The 27542-nt window shown below is 39.3% G+C and overlaps 2 protein-coding genes and 1 long non-coding RNA gene across 4 annotated transcripts in view; 2 read left to right on the plus strand and 1 right to left on the minus strand.

The window, feature by feature from the left end:
• On the minus strand, nucleotides 1-22564 carry LOC146976017 (uncharacterized). The gene is made up of 3 exons (XR_015037469.1): nucleotides 22437-22564; nucleotides 21472-21612; nucleotides 1-18 (listed from the first exon to the last, which is right to left on the minus strand). It is a non-coding gene; the product is annotated as an uncharacterized LOC146976017 (long non-coding RNA).
• On the plus strand, nucleotides 2315-7836 carry LOC146976018 (uncharacterized protein C14orf132). The gene is made up of 2 exons (XM_085794643.1): nucleotides 2315-2431; nucleotides 7412-7836. The coding sequence occupies exons 1-2, from the start codon at nucleotides 2315-2317 to the stop codon at nucleotides 7628-7630; spliced, it is 336 nt and encodes a 111-aa protein (XP_085650769.1). The 3' UTR covers nucleotides 7631-7836.
• The window catches only part of LOC146976019 (HHIP-like protein 1), a 17810-nt gene continuing 10780 nt past the window's right edge, over nucleotides 20513-27542 (plus strand). For both annotated transcript variants that reach the window (XM_085795531.1, XM_085795530.1), the window contains exon 1: nucleotides 20513-21720. In XM_085795531.1, the coding sequence (XP_085651657.1) occupies nucleotides 21409-21720 (312 nt within the window). In that variant the 5' untranslated portion in view covers nucleotides 20513-21408. The remainder of the gene's footprint in view (nucleotides 21721-27542) is intronic.

Consider the following 27542-nt stretch of genomic DNA (forward strand, 5'->3'; position numbering starts at 1 on the left):
ATAGAGGGATGAGAGGATCTACGGAAGGGGAGAGGACAAAAATATGGTGGTGAAGGTTAGCAGAGGTGAGGAGAGAAAGTGCAACCGCAATCTGGTGATTTTACAGGTGACAAGGAGAACAAATGTGATAAGAGAAGGACGTGAGAGAGGTTGCACTGAGGACATACAAGTTGATAGAGGCAGAGACACAGGCAGAATGAGGTAATGGGAGGATAGTGTTACAGATAAGTGGGGATGAGAGACAGGATAAAAGTTTGGGATATGATGTCATAAAGACAGGGATAGCAGGTGGCAGAGTCACTGTCACTGTTTGATTTGAAACAGAGTGACAGGGAGGCTGAGGGAAAGGTGAGCGACCGAACAGAGGGCAAAAGCAGCTATGGAGAAGGAGAAATAAAGGATATAGAGACATGCAAGGAACAGGGGAGAGGAATGGCTGAGAGGAGGAAAGACATGATGTGAGCAAGAGAACACGTCATGGAGTCACCACTGTTTACTCAGCTTTATCCTCTGGTAACCCCCTCTTTCTCTGCCTTTCTCTCCTCACTCTCCCCCCCCCCTCTTACTGTTCCAGTTTTCTCTTGGGTGATATGACTGTAAATGGTGTCCCTTTAGTAATTCAGAGTATTCGGTGTACAGGAAAGGGAATAAAAGACTAGATGCTAGAGGAAAAAATGAGCTTTATATATTTATTTGATGGAAAAACACCTGAGCCTGAGCAGGTGTCATGGGTACACTGCAAAAAAAAAAAAAATCACTTTTTAAACCAGTCAACCAGTTAACCAGCTGTTCAGTGCTAAAATTTAATTTTCTGTAAAAAAAAAAAAAAAGTAATACAAAAAAAGAATTGAGATCCTCACTCATGAATACAAAAAACAAAACAACAAACAAATCCCTTTTCTGTCTTATTCCAAAATAGCAGTCTCTGAAATGAAAAGGCTCTGCATGGCGTAGAGGAGAAAATTATATATGGTCTTGTAACCTGACTATGAGACTAATTATAAATAAATACAGCTGTTTTCTGCATTGATTCACACACAGAACATTATGTTCACAAGCTGAGGAGCATATGGTCTCTAATTTATACACAGTGTTGGGAAGTCACTTTGAATGGAAAATATATAACTGTGTTTAGCTACAATTTCAATTTGCGCAAAGTCATCCTACAGTTTTATTCTTAAAATCAATAGATAGAAGTCTGAATCAGTAGTTTTCTGTTTCAAACTGTCAACCCAGTGTTAGCCAAAATGTTTTCTGATTGACAACTACAGTTGCATCTGTTAATATTATTTAAACAGCGGCTAGCACATGCCTAGATGACAAACATAGGCCTACATAAGAGCAGGATAATTTTCCCAATTCTTTTTATCCAATAATATACTTTCTCGCTTTTTGCATTGTTACAGATTTGCATTACTGTATCATTTTCACTCATTTCATCCTATGAGAAACTACAGACAAAGTACAAACTGCCCTTTCTGGTGCTGTTTATATTTTAAGAGGATTAGAAGGCAACAAGGCACTGTAAATTCACATGATGTTAATGTCATCTTGTTTGCTGTTTTTTTTGCTTTAATATCATGCTGTAGACTAGAGAATAAAAGGTAAAAGAAAAACTCTTTTAACAAACATTAGAGTGAGTCCTTGTTTCTGCTGCATTGTGACACCATCTCTCACGTGCAATATTTATGCAACACAATAGTGAAATAATCCACAGGATTTAAAATGTCTGACCCACTTTGAGTTCTACATTACAAATCACATTTCAGAGGATCCAGTCCTTAATTTATCTGTGCATATGCATTCATCCACACATACAGATGCACGCTGTCAATATTTGGACACATCAGTGTGTATACATGGTCAAACACGCAGATACGCAGGTGCATACCATATGTACGTATGCACATGTGAAAAAAGCAGGCCTTATTTTAGATGTAACCCTATAACCCAGTGACTCAGATCACAGGCAGATTTGTTGTCATGCCACCCATCCAGTATTGTCCCATTAAAAAAACAACATTATCACAATATTGCCTTTGTTCATTGTACCAGGTTCAAGGAACGGTTGACACTTTGCTCCTTTTGACAATTGACTGAATAAAAGCAGCAACTTGTTTATTCATCAGTGTGAATCTGACCAGATTTACCAATGTATTTCATCGTTGGTCGTTTCTATGTCATAGTCAATACTCAACTTGTGAGGCTTTTACCATTTGGCTCAGCTGTTTCAAGCATCTCCTGGTAAACTCTCCTCTTTCACTGGGAGGGATCTCTCTCTCTCTCTCTCTCTCTCTCTCTCTCTCTCTCTCTCATGGTCACTTGCTCTCATGAAGCGTGGCTCCTCTCTGTCTCTGGATGCGCTCAGTCTAAGTCAGAGTGTGGGACGGGACAGACAGGACCTGATCTCTTTCTTCATATACAGCCGGCAGTAGGTACATCTATGGTTCTCGCTGTGTCTTTTACTTGATCTGTGTTTATCTTTATCTTCTTTATATGTTTTAGATTTTTCTCTACTCTCTTCTGACTCAAAAATCTATGAACGCAAATGTCTTTTTCCTTCATATAGCAGCAGGGATCTTGGAATGACTGGGGAAGAACACTGTAAAGTTAATGACATTTATACCTTTATTTATAGGCATATTCTGGGAGGAAGTTACTCAGCTCAAAGATGACCTCATTTGGAAACTTTAATGTCTTGACTACTGTTTGTGTTTGGTGCTGGTGAAGATGATTAAATCACATTAGATCAGTTAGAACTATCTGCAGTGGATGAACTTTTCTACAGATCAATAATACATTAGGATGCGTGTACGGTGCAGTCCTGTTTGGGCTCAGAGAGCTGACATGATACCAGCAGTCTGGCACTTGCTTCTGTGTGTCGCCTCTGTGATTTCTAGTTCCAGCACCAGGCTTTCTAGGCAGACGATTTTCGGGGTGTGTAAAATCTGTGCATCTACATTTTTCCCTCCTTGTTTTATTTGATAATTGTCTGAACACCTTAGATTAGATTCTTAGATACTTCAGCTTATTTGTATTGATTTTTTTGTTTACTGTGTTTCTTTTTTAATGCTGTCTGGTAATGTAGCTGTGTGGGTGACTATAGCTCTTTTGCCAATTCTGCGTGGGCTGCAACTGTAACTGCTTGTATCAGTTTCTTTCTGGTATTTCCTTTTAAAACTGAACAGAGGAATCACAAATTTACTTCACATTTGAATTTTACAAAATTCAATCCATATTCTCCCATTCAACATATCAGTTCAATATCAAAGCATGCACCAAACTGTAACTGCTGATGAGTGCAACACAAAACATATTAGTTCAACAGTTTTCAGTGATTTTCAGATACACTAGCTTCAGCTTTATCTGGAATCTGTGAAAGTTTCAAAGTCTGCACCTCTTGGATCACATGTACTGTACCATAGCCTGTCTTAAAATGACTGAAGCTGGAAAAGCGGGTGAATTCATTAATTATGTGATCATCAGAAAACTGACTTGAAATTATTTTGATATGAAAAACTAATTTTCTTCACTATTTTTTTTTTTATCATTGTAAATTAAACATCTTTATGTTCTGCATCACTGGTTGGGCATTTGTCGATATTCATTTTCATAATCATTTAAGGGTTTTATAGACCAAACACAATGCTGAGCAGAATAATAAACTAAAATAATCAAGGGTTGGGGGCTATATAAACGTTTTAATTAAGCATCATCTGTTTTAAAAGAAATGATGACAGAGTGAAACTTTGAAGCCAGTGTAGGACTTAAAAGAGGTCACATCATTATGACTTAAGTCTGAATGGACAGGCTGCCAATTTTCAATGCAGATATTCAATACAGTGACTGTACCCATGTGTGCGTGTGTGTGTGCATGCATTTGTGCATGTATCTGTTTGTCTGGGAACTAATTTTCATCTCTGAAATGGGTAAAATGAGTGGCAATAAAAAGACGATTAGTGTTAAGATGTGCATTTAACTGTGATATGTACAGTAATCGATCTTTTAGCTAAGTTTTCATCCAAATCTGTTAAGAAAAAGGGGATAGAGGAACTTTATGGTGACTATAGCTTTAAAGCAACAATGACGGCTGACAGCTGATGTTTAAGAACTAACATGGCGCACAGTGTGAACGGCAGCAGAGTGAAGGAAGATTGAAAATTAACATTACCTTTGATATTCTCCTGATTTTTTTTTCAAGCTGGATCTATGATGAACAATGCGATAAAGAGAAAAATGCATCATGACCTAAAATGTTATGAATTTGTTGCATTGAGGGGCACATTGCTCTCTACTTCTGCAGAATAGAAGTTTTTCCCACAATATTTGATCATGAAGTTCAGCAGATCATTATGTAATCAATAAATCACCGCTAAGTTAAACATTGAGGTCATGTTCAGAACCTACATTTAAATCCACATTCTCATCTCAGCTGAGCGTGCAGAGCCGCAGCATACAACAGGTATCCAGCTTTTTGCCTCCTACTGTATAAACAAACTCATTCTAATTTTGGCTGCTTTGTCTTCCAGGCATGCAGCTGTAATTACACTTGCACACATTCTCACTAGCTGCTGCTTTTGCTGATGACCTTTCCGTGCAGAATAAGACACAGCTTGTGGGCACAGACTTTCCCAGCGTCCCTGTTGCTGGAGAAAGTTTTGTCATCGGGTTAGGTTGTAGATTTTGTGTGTGTGTGTGAGTCAGCAGCATGTTGGGCACTTCATGCTTTGTGCTTACAAACCAGCACCAGCACTTTTTTTTATTTTTTACTCCTGTCCCTTTTCTTTCACTCATGAAAAACCCTTGGAGGCAGTTATAAATTAAATATACATATTAAGTGGCTGATGTGAGAGCTCTCATAAATTATGCTGCCGTGTCTTAACGGTTGCAACATTTTAGAATTTTTTTTTTTTTTACTCTTAAGGAGGAAGAGAACACGCACACACACATGATGGTTGTCGGTCTTACTGGATGAGATTAGACACTTGTGCATGAATATTGATGCATAATGGAGAATAATTATAGTGTACATTGGTGGGTTTTAATATTTGGTCTGATTATCCCTGTGCCATTACATTTACATTTAAGACTATAATTCAAGATTTTCATTTTTCCTTTCTTATTTTGGTCATCCATTCAGGTATTTATCTACAGTACATTTTTTAGGAAGTGCACTTGCTGCATAGTATGTAGAATATACAGGGAGATGGTTTTGTTGTGATGTTTGTAAATGTTTAAGTGTCTCTTTTAATTGTCCAGAAACAGTTTGCAGCTACTCTAAGACATTTGAACCATGTAGTTGGACTTAGACCCCCCACTTAGACAGGCGGTGTCAGATAGCCTCCTGTCATGCCCCCAGTGATTCCTTGTTGACCCCACTCTAACAAGACTAACTTGTTTTATTAAGATTCTTCCTTGAAGTCATTAGGACAGTCTTGATTTAAATGTCTCATCATGATGATAACTGAGCTTTTAGCACTGGATGTGTAATAACAGGTTTCCCTTGTGATATCCAGCGACAGCAAAAGTGAAACTGTTCTTTTATTCCCCTCGCTGAGGGAGGGCTTCCTCAGTGAGAATTTGGCCTCAAGTCACATCTGCAGTTTGGGACTAGATGAGGACACTAGAGAAGCCTGAGAAGCACTCAGGGTCAAACTGAACCTGATGCTTGAAGCATCCCAGAGCGAAAGTGGAAAGAAAAAACCCTCCATAAATCACAGAGGTTTGATCTCAGCTGACGCACAGAACTTAGATACATATTCATCTGCTTAAAGAAAGGTTATTTTATCAATACAATTTGGACCTCTATTACTATTACAATATGGTTAGCCATGTGTTAAGCAACTGTCTTTAGGGCTCATTCTTTACTGTAAGTAGCCTATTGGTCAGTGTGTTCATTTTCTTTACTGCTGAATATTGTAATGTATAGAGGTTGCAACCCAATCTATAGGGAGGTGTGCTACTGAATCTGAGTCTGTGTACACATTTGCAGACATGTTAACCAATCTGAGCAAACATTTACAGATTCATGCAAACCTTTAGGAACCTGACAACATATTAAAATATAGCATCACTCTTCTCCACAAATCAATATGACTATAATAATACAACCATATTTGACTCCTAGAACACTGGGAGAGAGTAACCTAACCACTGATCATACAGTGAGATGTGGATCGTTATTTGAGAAAAAAAAACTACTGTTAGGAGATTTTAGTGAACTGAGTCTTTAATAAATTATGGTAAAACCTCTGTGGCAAACATTTAACTTATCAAACAAATGATAATGTAAAATGTTATGCACATAAGGTTTTCAGAGGAATTTTCTGAGCAACGTCATTTGACTTCTGTCTTATTTCCTACAGTCAGAGCAGAGGTGATGTTGCTGAGCAATCACATGCGGGGGCTTTAACACCCACTAAGACACCCGCGAGTGAAAGGGTCAAACTTCCTTGAATCTTTGAGCTGTCAGAGTGAAAGCTGGAATTATTAATGGCCACTGAGCTGTCCATTTGTATTACAGAAAATACCTATGACACAGCTTGTGTTCTTGTGTCTTTCTTCTTTACTCATGATTATGTTTTGCAGTGTGATGGTGAGCTTGTGTGAAAAGGGTTAGTCCACACACCTGAGTGTCAATCCCAAATCTTTTATTGTAGATTGTTAATAAGGTAAAGTAATAAACAACCTATAGCTCCATGTGTATTACATTTCTCTCTTTGCTGTCCATGTAACTGGGATCTATGAAAGCCCCACAGGGACAAAATTCATCCAGCTGAGACAAAAAGTGATTAACTGCCTCTCTAAGTAAGTCAGTGTGCCTTTTCATGTGTCATGTGTGTCTGTCCCTTTTAGTCGATGTGTCAGTCTTGGTTAATCCATCTGAGAATTAATCCCTTTGAGATTCTGATTTCTCTTCGCTGTACAGTACAGCTGTCCTGAAACCAGGCACAGCTGTGCAATTTACCTCCAGAGTAAAACATGTTATTGTTCACTCATTATTGTTTGTTTCATTTAGGGCAGAATGTACCTGATTTTTGCCCTGGGGGCTAAAAATATCTAAGGAATTGAAATATCTCTGCATTTAGATAAAGGAAGAGATTTTAATCTGATGATTTTATCTAACTGATCAATTTCCTATATTGAACAACTGTGGTCAATACTGAGACATTATCTGCAACAAACGGTTGCTATGTGTGATGCATACTACTATATTTTCTAATGGTGGTTATATTTATTCTGCTCTTATCCAATTTACAATAGAATCCATCAGCTCCAACAATTTAACCCTTTTCTCCCAGCTGTAACACAGCTTGTCTACACTGTTACCTGCTGTTCTCAGACTTTCTACAAGTGAAATTATTTATTCCTCTCTTTCTTGTCCCCCCCTCCTCCATCTCTTCCCTGACAGCATTTCCCGGCTGTGAGCGGGGCTTTCATGGATTCTCCGTACAATGGCAACACGTCCTTGCAGACGTCCACCTCCAACCTCAACGCCAGCTATTCTCGGCCCTCAGAAGCGGAGGATGATGGGAAAGTGTCCAGTGACACGATTTGGCTGTGGATCGCTGTGCTGGCAACTATTGGCAACATAGTGGTGGTGGCTGTGGTTTGTGCCTGTGCCTTCTGACAAGATTCTTAGTTGGAAAACTTGTCTATCCTGAAAATATATTTTTCTTCAGAAACAGAAATATAATAATGTATAATAGCCTTACTTTTGAACGGACGGCCATGGATTTTTGAAGTGTTTGCTTTCGAATGAGTTATGAAAGGGAATTTGCATGGAATTTATCGTCCCCACTCTTTTGGCAAATAAGAATATATATTAAAATAGGGAGTAAGGTCATATCAACACTGTTTTTTATTCATGTATTCAGATTTAAATAATGATCTTAGAAAAACACAACTATATCACACTTTTTCTGTTTGGTTTTATAGTGTAACTATTAGAAAAATTAAAGTTGGAAATGTGTAGAATAATGTTAACTAGACAAGCTGTAAGAGACCAAACAAGACCACATAAAGACACCATGTTGTACAGTTTATCAAACTAACCAGCACCAAAGCTATCCAACACATTTAGCCTACTCTTTTTAGATTTCCATACTTTAAAGACAACCCTATTAATTGTCACTGCAATAAATACATTTATCAAGTCATAAAGTAATTTAATCCACAGAGGTATTGTTTTTTTTGTTTTTTTTTTAGCTTGTCAGGGGAATTCAACCAGCAACTTTTTTAAACATAAGCCTTACACAGACACAATGCCCTAAGAGCCACATTATGTCCTCATTACCTTTACTTACCTTTATTATATCTTAAGTTATCCAAAATCAGCCATTACTCATTGGTGTTTTCTTGAATTACATGGTCACAACAGTGCAGCACTTTTTTGAGTTTGCTTTTATTCCCTATCCCATTGAGTTATAATTGAAATCACTAAAAAATACATTCAGGTGAACTTGTCCTCAGGTTTGCCCTTTACACTCAAAAACAAATAGGTCACAGGGATTTTATTTTAACCTCTACATTCAAACAGGGTATTAACCTTAATTTAATGAGAATCAGCCCTAGAGCTAAATGCTACATTTATTCATTTTTAGATTCCAGGCTGGGAAAAAACAGAAAAAAACCTGTGGCCTTAACATAACAGTACTATGCTTGCCAATGGTCAGTTGGTTATGCAAGTCACGCTGGAGTTATATAAACCCATTCGGTCCCAGTTGCAACACAGGCTCAGCAGAGGTCAGTGTCAAAGCCACAAGGATTACAGAAGATCATAGTTTGATCTCTCTGTGGGATCAGAAGCCCGAGAACGATTCACATTTGAAGCTGCAAATTATCTCGTGGCAGGAGAGGTCAGAGGTTTGAGCCCCATGGCAGCCGGAGCGCTGGGGATGCTCGACCAAAGCACTGAACTTCAACCTGTATTGTCTATGCTGTTCTTCTCTATTCTGTTGTTTTTATTCTTACACCTTCAGCACCCAATGTATTTACTTGACTAATTCTGTATAGCAATATAGTGGAACTGAGCCTCCCAAAGTCTTAGCTCCTTTAAAGTTACTGTTGTTGAACCTGCCTATGGCTTTCCAATTTTACATAGCACAGATGCAGTTTACAATGTTAACAGAGGTATATTTAGCATCAGTGGTGAGTAGTGGGAGAAAAAGTGTGTGATTTCAGATTAAATTGGCCAATATAGACACATTAGGTCAGTAAATTTGATCAAAAATGGCTAGCAAGCTAATAAAATGAATGCTAGCTGCAAAAACAGCATTACTTCTACATATATGTTTGATGCATGATTTTGTCCTAAAAGGCTGAAATATGCTGTGTAGCTTACATTTTGGACAAGTGCAAAATAATGCAGTGTCTTCTTTCCTTTGGAGTAAACACCAGATTGGCGGAAACTTCACCTATAAAACAGATAAATGCACAGTTAAATACTTTGCTTACTCTCTTGCACTTGTATTTCCGACACACCATGCTCCAAACCCTCTAGCCTCTCTCTTACTACGTCCTCTTGCATGCTGCTCTAAAGCCTGACAGGCCTGCTGTGCCCAGTTAGAGTTGCTAAGTTATGACTGGACAATTGCTGTTTCTATGGATGGGTTTTTGGCAAACACTCAGTGATGATATGCCCCCATGCCGTGACTACAGCTTCCCTTTTCTTTCTCACCACTTGATGCTTCAGCAAATTCTCATCTTCCTTGGATCCACAAACATCCACACTAATATGCAATCAAAAGACTCCACTTCATCTAACCCACACTTTAAGAAACTGTGACACCCATAAAAAACCCAGAAGAAACTAACTCCTTTAAGGATGGAGCAGGGCGCAGCAGAGATTGAGCAGTGACTTGTTGAAATTTAACAAGCAAAGAAGGCCCACATAGAAGCATTTCTGTCTGTCAGGGTTAGGCTACTTATTTCCCCATTATAGGGATAAATGCATCATTAAAAAGGCTAGTGCCATTCACTTTTCAGCTCACTTGAAATCACTCTGAAATTGTTAGTGAGGAGATAAAATTTCACTAAGCTCACAGGGAAGAGGAAAATGAGTTAGGATGGGAGAAGAGAAGAACAGAGAAGCTGTGAAGCTGCAGAAATAAGCGGGGTAAGGATGCATTAGGTCAGCAAAGGTCAAAAAGTAATGAGAGGAAACTTCATGAATCTGCAACGTACGGAATAGTGATGAGTTTAACTATAGTCTGCAAGGCCAGCAAATGGACAGTCAGTTTTAAGATGGAGGTTACCAGTCCTTTTAAACCTAACCATAGCATATTTGTGCATAATCTGAACCAAACCTTAACCATGCCTTAACCATGTCAGATCTCAACATATTGTTTTGAAACAGAAAGATGCAATACTCTACTTCTAACTTCTTCAAGCTATGTGATCCAAGAACACAAGTGAGTCATTCTCAAGAGTAGACAGCGGAGAGGTTAATATGGATGACTTGTTGGAAACATGGTATACGTCATCAGACCATCCAGTATACATGTGTAAAAATGGAGGCTCTTCTGTTGCCTAAATTTAGTCCAATAAATTAAACTAGTCAGCCAGTAGCCTAGCTTTAAACGCACTAATGCTTAATTCTTTACGCTGCTACCCTGTCTCAGATGACTTACACTGCATTAGGTAGTTTTAACGCAGTCTAGTCAGAATAGATCACACAGTCAGTGTCTCCCACTGCACGTATATGTGTTTATACATACAGTATGCCCGTGTTTGCATGCATCTCACCATCTCTCTGAGTTCTAGCCTGTGTGAACTGCGTCATCATCATAATAATAATGAGCTGTAATGTGGCTCTCTCATTCTCACATCTCATAGCTTCCTATCCAGTTATTATCCTTTTCCCTGTCCTCCCTCGCTCGATGTCCCAGAGGGAAGTGTGTCCCTGGAGGCTATTAGGGCGGTCAGACTTTACTAGGAGATGATTTCGCAGACTGAATAGAAGTAACGTCGGCCGTCAGAGAAAGAGATAAGCAGAGATGAGAAAAAATGAGTCATCGGAGATAGTGGCGATGAGTGACGCATGAAGTGAAAAAGGAAGATGGGAAGGAAAGGGGGGGGGGGAGGATAATGAAGCAGGAATTGCTGATTTTCATTTCTGCTATTAGGAAAGAGATGTTTGAGAGTGGCAGTGAGGAGATGAGAGGGAAGGAGAAAGTGTGGAGAGAAAGACGGGGCAGGAAGTGGAAAAAATGGTGACATTAACAAAATCAGAATAAGTCAGAATGAGAGGGAGTAAAGCAGAGAAGTCTAGATGGACTTCAAATAAAAGGAAACAAGACGAAAGGACACATTAATATATATTTCTACACATAGAAACACTCATAACTGAGACCATTTCGTTTGTTGCAGTGACAATGTTTTTTTTTTTTTTTTTAAAACAAAGAAACAAACACTCATGAGAAAAGCTGCAGTGTCTTATGCAGTTAATTGATTTAGCATGTATAGCTTATACAAAGAGAGTTCATCTCAAACCCATTATCATCATGACTTGGTATCAGAATCATTAAAGCCACTCAGGGAGATGCGAGTTGGAGTTTATTGGTATTACTCCTCACCATTTCATAACCACTGTCAGCAGCAATACAGCACTTCTGAACAGCTTCACTCCAGACCAGACAGTGCGTGTGTGTGTGACAAGTATGTGTGTCGGTTGAGGCTCAGGTGTCCACTGTTCACCACCACCTGCAATTTGTACCTTTGCTAAACCTCCAGCATGGTCCAATCAGAAGCTGGTTTCTGTGGCGGCATGGACCTACATTATAAACCCATAAGATACCATCATAATCACAAGCTTTTGGAACTGAATAAACAGACTCCTAAGAAACAAGAGCCTGCTCGCCGCAGATGCTGGTACTGTGGACAAGACAGTGTATGCCACCCCCCAACCAGGCAGCTACCTTCCTGTTACAGTAAATAACATGGAAGTCAAGGAACTGCAGACACCCATTACCTGCCCAATGACCCAGCTACTCAGCTACTCAGGTGAGAATGAAACCAACACTTTGCACAGGATGCAGGTTTTGAACAGGACCGAAAATACTGGCAGAGAGAAAACAGTAACATAAAAGAAGAGACAGACAGGGACACAAAGGCAACGCAGAGCACGAATGCAGGAACACCGAGGACGAACACAGACGAACCAACAAAGGGCAATGGGAAAACACTGAGGTAAAATACACGAGGGAGAAAATGAGACACAGGTGCAGCTATCAAACACACGTGAAACACATGAGGTAATCAGGAGGGGGGGCACAGGAAGACAAGACAAACAAACTTCAAAATAAAACAGGACCTAGAGACAAACCAAAACAGTACAGGGACCTAATTAGTTCAAAACAAGCTGCCGTGAACAGTGAGTTTTTCAGTCAGGCTCCGGTGTACTTTTCACCCTCACATATTGTCTTCTTTGCTTTTCTTTCTCCTCTAAAAATACCTTGTTAGCAGTAAAACGGTAACATCGCCCACTGAGGGTGATGAGCCAGTCTGTAGCAGACATTAGTCACTGATGAGTTTTAACTCATCTAAAGGGATCATGCTCTGGGGAAGATTATCTTTTTCTTGCTTAAAATGCACGAGTCTAAGGCACTGACATAATTAACATTAAATTATTTAATCTGAAGTTTAAAAAAGAACACAACCGTGCTTAGATTTTGTGGCAGAAAAAAAGACATGCTCGCAATGTTTTCAGAAATTACAATTTAGTAAATAAATAAATCAACCAACAGTATAATGTCATTTGTGTAATCTGAGAGTTATGAATTGAGACTTTGCATGATTAATATTGTAGTAACAGTAAAAAGGTCCTTAAAGTACACACTAATAATTAAAGAACTGAACTCTTTTTGCCTCTTTTATCATAAAAGGTAAGGTTATCTCTCTAAAGCAAAGAAATGACATTAATATGCTCCCATGCAGCGCTTCAAAGTGCTGTTAAGTAGAAATTCTCCACACTGGATGTGAACCCAAGATGGCAGTAGTTAGCTAAATGATGCAGAGAACTGAGCTGACAGGAGATCTAAGCAGCAGGCAGAAGCACTCACAGTTTGACCAACTCTGTGTTGAGCAACTTTTTTTTAAAGTTGTTTTATATCATTAGCTCCTTATCAGGTGTAGAATCAAGAAAAAGAAAAACCCCGGCACACTAAGGTCTGTTTTTGAGGTCCATTGTGCCTTCTGTCATCTCTCACATCCCTCCTTTCATGCATGCGAGGCACCAGACTGTGAAGGCCACATTGTGAACACACACACACACACACACACACACACCCCGCACACACACACACACACACACACACACACACACACACACACGTTGTCCTCACTGGACCTCTTTGACTTTCTCCATCTTTCATCTCATTTATATAAGTCATCATTTACCGATATTACCGGTGCAGCCTCAACCTCTGATACTCAGAATGCTGCGTTGCGTATAGTATGCAGACGTGGTTGAAGGTGATTTCCAAGATTGATATATTGAGTATTTAATCAAGAAACTACTTGAAGTTGCTTGTCTAGTGGTAAATGTCCCTTCATGTTTGAACATGTAAACTTTTACTAACAGAGAATATATCTCTGAATCTCTTCCCTGCTTCTGTGCAGATCCTCATCACTGATCTTCACACAAGAGGAGCACCGAACGCAACTTGGAAACAACAGAGCAGCTCAGTCTATGACAAAATAGACAAAATAAGATGTGAAACTGCTTCGTGGCACTGACTACAGTATGATCCACTTTTCCAGAGGAAAAAGTGGGGATACAGGTGTCTCTGGACAACCACGTTCTAAATGATTCTGCAAAATGGATTTACACGACGAAGGACTCTGCAGTGCGGTGACACGAAGATATTTTCTGAGTGAGGTGGAGCTTAAGACATCACACAAATCTGCAAAAAACATTTCACTGTCTCTACAAAACTTGACTTATTGTGCGGACAATATGAGACTACAGACAGTTGTACAGATGCTGTTATGCAACTTTAATGTATAACTTATTTCTTATTTGTGACAAAAAAAAAGAGTACAAGCATATCTAAATGTCTGACTTGTTGGGGGACAGGATGATGTAATTGTTGTTATGATAAGCTGTGAAGGCCAAGGCCAAAATGTCGGTGAAATAAATGGTTCTCCTGGTGCAATGTCTTACAGAGGGTTCAACCAAACATATTCAAGCACATGTCATGCATAAACTCACAGACTGAAATTATGTACAGATACAGACATGGTGAGAAATGGAGTTCAGTGAAAACACAACTGTGCACAACGCAGCACTGTGTGATGAGCAGGAGGAAACAACTGTAATGCAGCTCAGTGTTAAATGTTACAGTAACATGCTACTATTGTAGCATTGTTGTTTCTGAGCGTTACAGCATTGTTTGTATACGTCACTTGACATGCATGGCCACTTGTCTCTTTCTTGTAACTGTGCTCTTTAATGGAGTGAACTGTTTATTTTAGTTCAGTAACACAGACTACAGCCTTAGATCTACAAGTTAGCACCATAAAGTCAAACATGAAAAGATTTGGCTTTAGATTTGAGTCTGTGTTTTTTTTCTTCTATATCTTAGTTTTAGGCTTCATTTGATGAAACATTTGTTTGTACATTGTCAATTATATCATATGTCATATTTATTTACCTTTAAACTGAGTTATGTAGATTTAGACCTCTCTGCTATGACTCTTCTGTAATACAACCTAATTAAATTCATAAGAATGTGACATGTTTGTCTGTTGTTTATTTATGAATGCTTGTCATCAAGTTCAACTTCCAAATACTTTGCTAGACTGGTAAATACAACCTAGCTGTTGTGTTTGTACTACTACAAATGAATCTCAAAATTGTGTTGTGTGGATTGTGCACGAGACAAAGCGTAATATTTGAAAATAAGTTTTCTGTAGAAGCTCCGACGTGCAAGTGATTTTTTTTCTTATTTGATGGGTGGTCATGTCTTTTTTTTTTCTTGCTCCTTGCTTTCCTTACTTGTTTCTCAGTGGATATTCATTCAGGTGAGAAAAACAAAATCTGCCTCTCAGGGTTGTTTTCACAGGTAGCCCCCCCCCTCAAAAAAAAGACAAAAACAACAACAAAAAAAACCTCATCCCATCAAGAAAAAGTATCCTGTCAAAACAACAACGACCACAATGATAATGCATTAAATTAATGTCTATAACCTAACTATTTCAGATCAATGGTTTCATTTTATTGGAATCAATACAACTATTTCTGGACTTCAGTGGCGCCGGTTTAGGAGTAAAAGAGAAAGAGAGGGAAAGTCAGGACAATAGTAGAGGACAGACTGCTGAATAATGAATTATTATCATTGTCACATTGTAAGAGATACATTAATATAATGGTCTTATACTTTGTAGGAATGAAATGATGAATTCCAAGTGAATGTGAAAGGACAGGACTTGATCCTAATGCTGACTAAATGTGCATTAATAGTAACGTGGCTTCATCTTGGTTCAGTGTCTTCTGACTTAATAATGATCACAGGCTTTTTTCAACTATTATGACTACTACTCCATTACCTGGATGTCAGAGGAATAATAAGAAAGACATCATTATTCTACAAAAGTTTGACATGATCTAAATCTATCATAAAAAAAGAAAAAAACATTTTCAGTGCAATTTCACCTGGAACATTGACGGTTGTGCTGCAACTTAAAACACCATCACTTTTTTTGACAACACATAAAGTAACTTGTCTTGTTGTATACAGTACAATGAGTGTATGAAACTTATACATTGAATATTCAACATTATTCAAATGGCCATACCAGTATTGTTTGCCATTTGATTTATTACTTGCATGTTCATCACCATTAGATCATGTATAATTTCATGTATCAAAGTTACATAATAAAATTAGACTGACTGTGTCGTCTCCACACGTGGATTATAAAATGTTCATTTTATCTTGCTGCCCTGTTGCCTCTTCTTTAAAACTCAAATGGATATTAGTCTAATGAAGCAACTGGCAATCCGGTTACTTTAGGAAATGAAATGATGGAATTAATTATTTGCCCTTTGATAAACTGAATCTGACATCGAGATAGTACTTTCTTTAAAACTGAATGAAAGAGGTCTTTCTTTCTTTATAATTTTTTTCTGCGTGTTAGTTTCATAAGGCATTGTATAAGCGAGTGACACTCACTTATGTGTGTATGCGAGCACAATTGTGTGCATATGTGTGTGTGTGTGTGTGTGTGTGTGTGTGTGTGTGTGCCCTTCAGGCTATCCCAGACACTCCATCTGTAGTCCTGGCAGGCTTGGCTGGATGTCTTTGGGGAGACGAGAGCTCCTCTAACACACACAGATGAGTGAATTCATGCAACCACATGCAGACAAAACTGCTCCGTGCACATGCACAAACACAAAAGGAATGTCCCACATTACTTAACACCAATTCATTTCTGTATTTTCTTGTTTTTATTATTATTTATTTTTAGAGTTATCCATCACAGTAGGCCTACCTTTAAAAACAAACCTTGTGGTAATCATATCACAGACTCAAACTGTTGACAATGGATTTCAATTACTAATATTATAATGTCACACATTCCTGTTGCCTACCAGAACTCTAACTTCAATTATATTTTTTTATTTAAACTGAGAGGATTGATGACTGGGAAGATGTTTTCCTTAATGTGGATGGAATATGAAATATATAACAGTTGCTGTGACCAACTTCAAAGAGAGAAAGAGAGCACCAAAAGATGGATATTGCTTCCCTGGTATTGGTGACCCTGAGGAGGGGATCACATCTCACAAAATCTAATCCTCACATTCACTAAACTATGTGATAAAAAAAAATCAAGGTTCATTCAAGGTTATAAAAGTACAGATTGCAAAGAAAACCAAAGCACTTGGTCCGCTGGAAGGAAAAAAAAAATCTTCACTCACAGTAGCTGCAGAGAGAATGTTTTAACCTGCCAAACACAGTGATCGCTGGCTTCTCTGGCAGGACATCTAATCTAGCATGGGGGCCAAGCCAGGAGACAAGAGGAGAAAGAGATTAATGACTGATAAACACAAGACAATGAAGGACAGAGCAGACTGTCATGGCGAAATTATTTGACGTGTAATTCCTTAGCCAAGCGCTGTCTGACCTAACAGACTCATCAGTGAGATAAAGAAAATGTCACCCAGAGGCCGTTCCTCAGATTTAAGATAGGAGCTACACTTCAGACCTCTGTCTGCCACATCTTTGGAAAAGAAACCTCCAGCTGTAATTCCTTAAGGCTAAAATATAAGCAATCACCCCAGCCAAAAATGTGTGCAGTGAATAGTGTATTTAGGCCTTTCTTTAAACACATATACTAGGTCAACTTTTTTGGAGTTAAAGTTGCATTAAAGGCGATTTCCAAATGTGTTTTCTTGTTGTGGTGGTGAATGTCTCCTGACAAGAGCTTCGGCTATCACTGTATTTACAAGACAAGAGATTATAATACGCCCTCTCAGCAGAGTGCTTAATACAATGCCTTATTAAACTCACACGCAGGAAAAAAACACCCTAAATAGCAGAGGGCCTCCAGACTGCTGTGAGGCAGATTGTAGGCTATGGTGAATTGCTATCAAAAGTGACAACACAGGCCAGGCTAACTGGTTAGCATGTTATTCAGTAAAATAAAAGGAAAATGGTAACATTCGTGTTGCTTTCCTCTCCATATTGTAAAGTGATGGAGTTTGATGCTGGACTTGTCACCTGCCCTCTATAAACACCTGGTAATGCTAACTTTGGCTAAGTAGTGCTATAGCAAAAGTTACAAATAGCTCCTTTAAATAGTGCAAAATTAACTGAAGACTATTTTTACAGCATCACATTTGATGTCTTCAACTTTTCCTTCCAAACACACACACACACCATTGTTTTTATTGAACAGCTGTAGCACTCCGGCACAAAGATGTCTATATATGGTGTGAAAGGGGCAGAGGAAAACAATGATGTAAACTCGGCTCTTACACTCACAGTTGTTCTTGGCAAACTAATGCTTACTGTAACTTTTTACCTCAGCAGGTCGCTGTCACTTTAACTGTCAAATCTTGTGAGAGGACAGTGAAGTTCTGCACTGGGATAACAAAGCTCTCCTTATAAAAAAGTATTTGTATTACTACTGTGTTGAGCATTCATGTCGTCTAAGTACACTGTGTAGTACCAGTGTGTATCCTTAAGTAGTAAGGTGAAAAAAGTGTGTCTATCTATCATACTGGAGATCACAATTTGCATGCCCTCTCAGACCAACAATCATGGCGGCTTTTTTATTTTGATTTTATTATTTAGCTTAAACAAGAAATTGATATCAGAATATCATGATGTCTAGTTACTATGCACAGATATGTACATAGTAAATAAATATCAATTAGGGTAAAATAATTAAAGGATGTTGGCAAGGAAAGAAACAGAAGTTTGTGGTTTTGCAGGATGCATTGTGCATTCTACTGTAAAATACACAACACACACAATCTACGTGGACAACACACAGACACAAACAGATGTGGTGGTTAAAGTCATAAGGTTATGAAAGAGCTAAGTCAAATGACTGAAGACTGTAGATATGTGCTGTGACATGAAAGCTCCAACTGTCCTTGAAGTGAACCGAGTCACAGAGTGAGGTCAGGCTCTGCAGCAAGTAAATACTCACAACTCACGTAGGCTACAGTATGAAAGATTGAGAGAATAAAACAAAGATAGAGACACAGTCTGAGAGCCAGTGCTTTGCTGCCTTGACTGCATGGTGAGTTTTGTGTTTGTGTGTGTGTGTGTGTACATGTGTGTGCGCTTGGCTGTCTCTTCCAGTAAAGACTGACTCACAGACTCAGTTATTCTAGTCATTCTAAAGATTTGCACATTTTACAAGCTGAGAATGAACACTGTCTGCAGAAGTTTGGGTTTTTCTTTTTTCTTTTGTCATGCTGTTACGCGGCACACATCTCATCTTGTCTTCAAATCTTCATAACTTTGTACACTCTAGTTTTCTGATAAACAGAGCCGCATAATACTCAGAAGCTCTTTTGGATTTTCAGCAACAGAAAAACTAACAACAAAATAACCACAATCTTTGTCAAGTGAAGTTTTGATACACTGATGTTCAGAGTCAGATTATATCCTTTGATGCCAGAAGTGATTATATGTCCTAACTTGATGTTTTTGTTGGTACAGCAGAAATGTGCGATCAACAACGAAATTGCAAATTAAACATGGAAAATCCATTATAAAGAGTAAACTACATACAGCTGTTTTGCTGAAATGATGCTTTAGTGAATTTATTTTTTTACTGGTGCAATTACTAAACCAACCTTTAATTGAAAATGTTGAATATAAACCTCCAGTGACGTTGCTGAAAAGTCACATTTGTTTTTAAACGTTTCCATCTATTAACAATTCAGTTTAGTTCTATTACTGTAATCTATGAAGACTATGATGAATCATGATGTTACATAACATAATAAACTGTCCATCGATCTATTTAATCCGGGCAGCGTCTGGCTGTAGGGTATGTTGTTCCTATCCGTGGGAGCATGATAAAGTATCTGACAGTCCACCAGCCACACGGGAATCTCTCACTGATCTAAAAGGTGGCTGGACAATAATGAGACACAGATGGTAGCAGTATGTCTACACACACACACACACACACACACACACACACACACACACACACACTGTAATCTACAAAAGCTGATAAATCAAAAAAGTAAATTATCCCCAACAACACCATTAGGTTGATATTTTATCTCTTTAGCCTATGCACTATTTTAAAGTTGCAGTAACTGATACATTTAACACTAAGAGGCAGTGGAAACACAGGAAACTAACTTTTATATTTGCACATCCATTCATTAGGGGTGATGTTACTTACTTTTAGCTCTGTTCTGGTTTCCACCAGCTTGTTGGGAAACAATCTTGGCTCTAATGAATGCTAAACTACTGTATATAAAACCAGGTAGTTGCCAATCTTGTCTGTATGTCATTTCCCTGCTGTAGCAAAATCAGCATGAGAAAGATGAGAGTTCTATGAATTGTTTTCATGAAAAATATCAGATACAGCTACTTTAATAAGTTATGAGAAAATGACAATAGTCAGATTTAGCCTATAGCAACACAACGCAAGCTGACTCTGTAATATTTTGTCTTTTGGTAGAGACGGTCACTGTGCTGTTCAGGAGGAACATACTGTAATACAGCCACAATTACTTTGTGCAATGTAATTAGATGCATATGTCGTCCGTTTCTGCCCTTTAACATAATAGTTGGAATTTTGCCTGGAGAATCCATTGGTCTCTACTTCCAGCACACGTCCTGATTCATCTGACCCCACACACACACACACACATACACACAGGGCAGTGTGAGTGAGTCTGTCTGGAAACAGTAGAGACAGAGAGGAGGTCTGGGAATGCTGAACGTGGGGGGAGCCCAGAGGGAGGAGAGGTGGAAAGCTGCAACTTCAGGGCAATATAGACCGCATGCTATGGGAAGGAATGCATGTGTCTTTGTAGGAGAGTGAAAGAGCAAAAGGAAAGAAGAGCGGGGGAGACAGCAGGAGGAGGAGGAGGAGGAAAGAAGTGAGGAGGGAGGGATCTAAGGCTGCAGCGTGGCTCTGTGTGTGAATGAAAGAACTTTCTCTCTCACTCTCTCCCGCTGTCTGTCTGCATGTATGGCTTACATCCGCTGCAGCAAGTGAGCACATGTCCAGAGCAAACACAGCGGGACTCGCCAAGTGACTTCAAGCTGGGAGTAAATATTTTGCAGAAACTTCGTCTCAAGGTGAAACTTTCAATTTTCAAGAAGCTGGGTTGCTTTCTGGGTTGCTTTGCATCCGGAAAATGTCTTTTTGAGAAACAATCATCCAATGGACTTTAAACTCCAGTTACAGAAAGATTGGAAAGCTCATCTCATTTAAGAATTTGTGCTGTGATCCAGGACACCTTGGGACACTGGCTCTGCCAAGCAACTGCAGATCACCATCACCCATCAAAAGAACTCACTGGACCTGGATCAGCTTGACCCTAAACACACATCACAGGGGGCAGCTCGCCATGCAGACCAGATGTGTGGGTCCATGATTTAACCAACGCGATCCTGAGCATTTTGTAGGTCTCTGACCAACTTGCAGGCAGGTGTGATGCTAGGTCAGTGTGTTTGATAAACACACATTACCAACACACACATACACAAAAAAACATATGGCTGCCTGAAACTGCAGAGGCCAGGGCATCAAATGAGGACATCAAACACTCTAAAATATTACAGGGATTTAAAGTTTGAGTCTGACAGATGCTAATGGCCACGTGAAAGATCACATCCAAGCTGCTTTGGTTAATGGCAATCATTCGGTCAAAAGCCACACAGCCAGACCTGAACTGAAAGACGACAACATCACACCATGACCCTACAAACCTGTAATTTGGCCCCACAGCGCATCCTGCAGCACACCCTCTCCCCTCACCTGCTCGTGTCAGTTGTGCTGCTGCTCCTCCAGGCCTGGTGGGGGAGCTGTCACCCCCAGTGTTTGGACTACAAGCCTCCGTTTGAGCCCCGGCAGCCATTGGTCTTCTGCAAGGAATACTCCAAGTTTGGATGCTGTGATCTGGAGAAAGATGAGGAGGTCTCAGCCAGGTTTTACACCATCATGGAGAACTTTGACCATTCAGGGTTTGCCACCTGCGGCAAGTACATCCGCAGCATCCTCTGCCAGGTAAGAGAAACATTAAGCATGTGGCCCAGCTTATATCATCTTTTGTTTTTGTTATCAAATGCATTTCATTATGTGACAATCCAACGTTTTATGAAGCAAAATGGCACTCTACATTTATATACAATCTACACTGACACAAACTTTTCATTTTGTGCTGTGGTGGACATATTAGATATTGTGAGTCTATGTATCTCTTGCAGGGTGTTTGGAGGCCTAAATAGGTGTTGATGCATTACACAGTGGGGTCTGTAAGATGAGCACAGAACATATTTTGAGCATGTTTATTTAAATTCAGAGCATTAAGAGCATGTATCCCTCTGGTTTGTTTGTCAGGTAATAATAATGCCATTTATATTCCAGTGGAGACTGAATCACCACACTGAGACCTCCTGGAAATACAGGTTTCTGTCTCACTCCAAAGGAAGCTGTGGTTTGGTTTGTCATGAGTACAGAACCAACAAAACATGTGGTTTAATGGCTACATGGAGAACCAGGCATTTGGTGGACAGCAGTTACTCATGCTAGGAAAGCTGTACTAAGCTCTCATGGGCTTTTGACCTGTTGGGTTGTAATTGCACTGTGTGAACCTAAATAACCAAAATAATGCAGTGTAAAAAAAAAAGTAGATGTTTGTGAGGAACATTACAGCCATCCATCCATTCACATATTAGCACAAATAAAATAACAGAATAACAAATTATTGAATCGTCACTTACAGTAAATCCACAAAGGGTAAACCATGCTCCATTCCTTCCAGGCTCCAGCATTTGTTTAGTGTCTTCTCCCACATGAGTCACAGACATAGGCAGCAGTTAGCAGGACTCCAGGCCCTGATGCAGAACAGCTGTATGAGAAAGACTGGTCAATTTAACAGCACATTTAAGAGCACTTTTTCGTAGTCTCATAAAACACACTTTCCATGTTTTAACTACATCTACATCAAGATTTAGAAGAATTGCATGCAGTATTTACCTGTGTTTTACACTAAATTGTTGATGAGAAAACTGAATTAATCTGTACACAAAATCTCAGTGACAGCAGACAAACACTGAATAGATTCTATGGAGGAAATTAGCCCAGTTTGTTTAAACAGTGACAGTTTCTTGGAAGTAAAGGCTGACCAGTTATTAAAAACACTCCTACTGCATTAATCTGACAAAATAAAGTTAAATATGAGCTGAGAGTAAATGAGATTGCAATCTTATGTAATAAATGTTGGGGAATAATGACCATTTCTATTTTAGCATTTTAGTTTCTTTTCTGAGCTCGCTAAACTTAGACAGAGAGAGCCTTGAAGCCAGTCCCACTCACTGATTGCATAATACGGCGCTGACTTTGCAGCTCAGGCACAAACTACGTGCAGATCTCTAGTGCAAATTGGATGATTGGTGCAGCACAGTTCAAGTCTGGCCAATAAACTTCAGATAAAATCTTCATTCTACAGACGCCAAAACAACTGGGCTTGAGGGCTGTCCTATGAATAACACTTTCATCTTAGATATCAGCACTGGCAACAATGGAAAAAAGAGTGCAAGTGTTCCCGGCAAAACATCATATGCTATGTAAAGTCGATGACAAATCCTCTGACTCCTAAAATATAGGTTTTGTGGTAATTATAGCCTACTGTGGTTCTTTCCAAGCAGCACAGGCTGTGTCTTGGGTGTAATGACAGTACTGCAGTGCACGTACAACTTTCAGTCCTGGTGTAGTTTTACTGAGATCAGAGCAGTGTACATGTGAAGCTTAGATGTGTTTCTTTTAATTCTCACATAGAGCTATTTTAGTCATGAGAAACCATTTGGAAGAAACAGTTATGTCCAATTTATTCATTTCTTAATTGAGCATAATTATCTTAAATGTCATTTTAAAAGCAAACACAAGTATTGTGGTTCCAAACTTTTTTTCTTTTTTTCCCTCCTTGACTTTCAGTCTTTTATGAAAGAGAAAGTTGGCTCTAAAAGCACACAAACACATGGGTCTTCTTTCTTTGACTTAAGAATATTAGTACAGATTTTTAAAGTCTTTTTTTTGGAAGAATCTCTCTGTGGTTGTGGTTGCTCCTATGTCGATAGATTGAATTAAAAGAGGCCCTAGAGGTGGTCAAGTTACGGCACTGCCAGGGCACTTATCCTGGATAAACCCACTACACTGAGGCCCCTCTGTTCCAGCCGCCCTGCGGGGGCTTCCTGATATCAGTGACAGAGAGAGAGGGGGGAAGAGAGAGAAAGAGATAAACAGATAGAGAGAATGAGAGAGAGAGACAGAGAGAGAGAGTGAGACAGACAGGCAATGAGAAAAATGAGTGACCAAATGTGTGTGTGCATGTGTGTGTGTGTGTGTGTTAGGGAGACAGGAGGGAGGTAGTCATGATCCCCGAGCTTAACTGACCAAATAAACAACCATTTCCTCCTCTGGCCAGGGGTTCAGGATACATCAAGTTCCTGCAAGAGAGGAACAGAGAGAGAGAGAGAGAGAGAGAGAGAGAGAGAGAGAGAGGGAGGAGGGGAACAATGAGAGAATGGCAGAGACACATGAAAGCAGAGAATTAGATCAAATGTGGCAGAAATGAAAGGAACAATTGAGCCTAAAGAAAGGAGATCAATAAATTCTATTGAGCAAGTCGTCACTTAAATGCAGCTGCAGAATGAAATGTGTGTGTATGCGTGCCTGCGTGTGAATTCTAACCTGCAGCAATTGCTCAGCATTTCCCTTTAACCAGTATTTAATATGAACAAATGCAACATTGAAACAAAAACCAACAGAAACCCGCTTGAGGCCACTTCAAAAACATTTAGCATGCTCTTAACAGAACAATAAAAAAATGTTTCTCCTGTTACATTTTTAAAAGCACTTTTAAGGTTGATGTGTTGCTACATGTTTTAGACTGTTTACAGACGCAGTTTAAAAAAAGATGATCCATGATGCAGCTTGCTCCTGACAGCTGCAGAAAGTTGTAGATGTTCAAGTTTCCCAGCCGAAAATGAACGCACCATAAAATTTCAAATCTCAAACACAAAGCCACGCGGCACTGAGCTGCTGGTTTGGTTTCCTTCGTGATTTTCTGAACTACTGGAGCTTAGCATCCACATACAGTGAACTTAATCCTTCTTTTTTCTCAATATCTCTCCTTTCTGCCATCGTCTCTTTCAGTTTCTCCCTTTTAGGGGCCAGTTAAGGTGCAAGTTCACGCAGTTACCAACCATCTGTTTGCCACGAGTCTCCTCTTCTCTCCCAGCTGTAATAAAACACAGGCGTGTGGACCACGGTGCAGTATATGGGGAGTTAGAAAGATAAACGCCAAGCTGAAAAAAGGCTTTTTATTACCTTTTCAAGGTTAAATCTCTGTCTGCTTTTGAACTGGACAGCATAAACACCAAATTAGAGCATTTTGAAGTGGCTGCATTGTTAGGCAGCAGCTGTTTATAGTTACATGCATTTATCCAACCCTATGATAGTAGGGCCCAAAATAAGACAATGAGTGGCTTTTGAAGACAGTGTGAACCTGTAGCTGCAAAGATGAGTGGGCATTATAAACCAGTTAAAGAACCATTCAATTGTTTTCCCTTGGTTATCATAGGCATCCCAAGACCCATCAGACACCTTTATGTGAAACATCTGCATGACTCTACAGTGGCCCTCTGAGTAGTAAAGATGAATCAAACTGTTGAGAACACAGGGATCAATTAGGTTGCTTTCCATCTGCTCTGCATCCCAGTTTGCTCCAAAAAACTGCTTTCATCAACAGCTCCAGCACTTTGACTGAACTCAGCTTTTGTTTTGGCCCTGTAGTGCCAAAGCTGTTTCCCAGGAAGCCTTTGATCTCTGCCCAGAAATATATTTTCATGTCATTTAACAAAGATTCTCTGTAACCATAAGCTCCTCTACCTCTTTGTTTTTGGTCAGCGATATCATTCATTAATGCCAGTGTATGAACACGAAATTAGATAAACATGCCTAGCCACTTTGATTTAAAAACATTACATCAACAAGGCTTTAAACCCTGTGGAAAAGGGAAATAAAAAGGTGTCATGGACCTACTGTCAGATTTTTGTTTAGCTTAGAAGCTGACAAGAACAACACAGCAAACCAAAGGCCCCACGTGTGTCTTGTTCTTGCTCAACAGGAGTTTTCATGCCTCAGACAAAATGGACAATTGTGCCCCCCTACTATTGGTTGACAAAGGTTGCCAAAATAGCTATTAACAGTTTCTGTTTGTAATGTACACATGAGTGGTTTACTTTGACTGAAAAACATGCAGATTGTCAGGCATGTACTGTAGAATAAGTAGCATATTTTCACTCTAATTTACAATTTGGACCTTTGTTACTATGGAGATAGTGACATCCTCAGAAAGTATAAATAGTTTAAGGGATATGAATCTGGACACAATTTGTAGCAACTGGGTACTAAGCTATTCAACCGGTTTATCACTTGTTTATAACAGGAACATCAATGAATAAATCGATAATTAAACCAGCAACTGCACATACAGTGTCTCACCCATACATGAATTTCTTCCCCTTTTGTCTCTGTTGTATCTATAATTAATAATGTGTTAGAAGTTAATGGGGCCTTTTGGGCTTGTCATGCACAAAGAAGCAAAAGCCGAAATTATTTATGGACAGTCTTTTTAGGTGCAAGCACAGAAGAGCATATTATGATACAGAGTTTGCCAGTGTAAGTAGCCTACGTGTGCATGTTTTTGATCAACCAGGTTTCTATGCCATGGTGTTAATGTTACTGTAAGTTATCAATATGCAGCTGCAACATCAAAATGTACAACAAACGTTTTTTTGAGCAGTAGAGGTAGTCACACTTGGTGAGGTTCAGTGTAAGATCGTGATCCAGTGCAGCAGGAACTTGAGACGACAATATATTTGGTTTCAAGGCCTGCAAGTTGCAGCTGCTTTGTAGACAGGCAATTAAAGTCAGTCTGAGGTCTTCTGACGTGTGCTGAATTATTTAAACTTTTTGCACAAAACATTCTTTGGAAAAGTTTGCTCTCAACGATCCACTATTAATCTAATTGATTTTATGTTTTCCCCAACCTGCAATTGATCAAAATCCTTTTTCCCCCATTGTCACTCCTGTGGGAATTTTAATTTCCAGCGTTCCTGACATGGTTTTTGATCACAGTTCGTGCATCTTTTGGCCATCCACTCAGTTGCATTTACATATTTGTGCTCTGTCAAGCATTTTATGAGTGAATGCAAAATGCTTTGTTTGTTCCTCGGGTTCTGCTTCCCGGTGATGATCAGTTTGGCTGATCTGGCACTGAGTGAAAAAGCACCAGTCGACCACACGATGATTTGGTTGCCGTGCCGCCCTTGTGCCTGCAGCTCACTATTCTGGGTGTGGACAGTGTGGTTGTGACTTAATAACTGACTGGACCGTCCTGGGATCCATTTATACCAGGCAGCGCTCAGACAAGCTGTATATAACCCAGGCCTGACCAGTTAGAGTAAGGCGGTGAGGAACTGAGGTGGAATAAGTGCACAAATCCTCCACTTATCTGATGCGTAGTCATACATGTCCTTAACTGGGATAAACAAAGCGGCTTAAAAGAGGGGCAGACACTTTCAAAACTCTCCTCCCTTGATTAAAATCTATTGAAGAGCAACATTTTCATCAAAAGTATTGGATATTTTCCCGGTGTGGCAATGATACATTACATAATAAAATGCAAGATATGAATAAATCTATCTCTCTTGCCCTAACTGCCATTTCATACACTCCTTTATCCATATTCTCTCATTCATTGTCAACAAGTGCAATGACTCCTGGTTTAAAGATGTCTATAATGGAGAGATTTAGTCTGTTTC

This window comes from Trachurus japonicus, chromosome 13, assembly GCF_045865225.1.
Source record: "Trachurus japonicus isolate A0001 chromosome 13, Traja_1.0".
Lineage (NCBI taxonomy): Eukaryota > Metazoa > Chordata > Actinopteri > Carangiformes > Carangidae > Trachurus > Trachurus japonicus.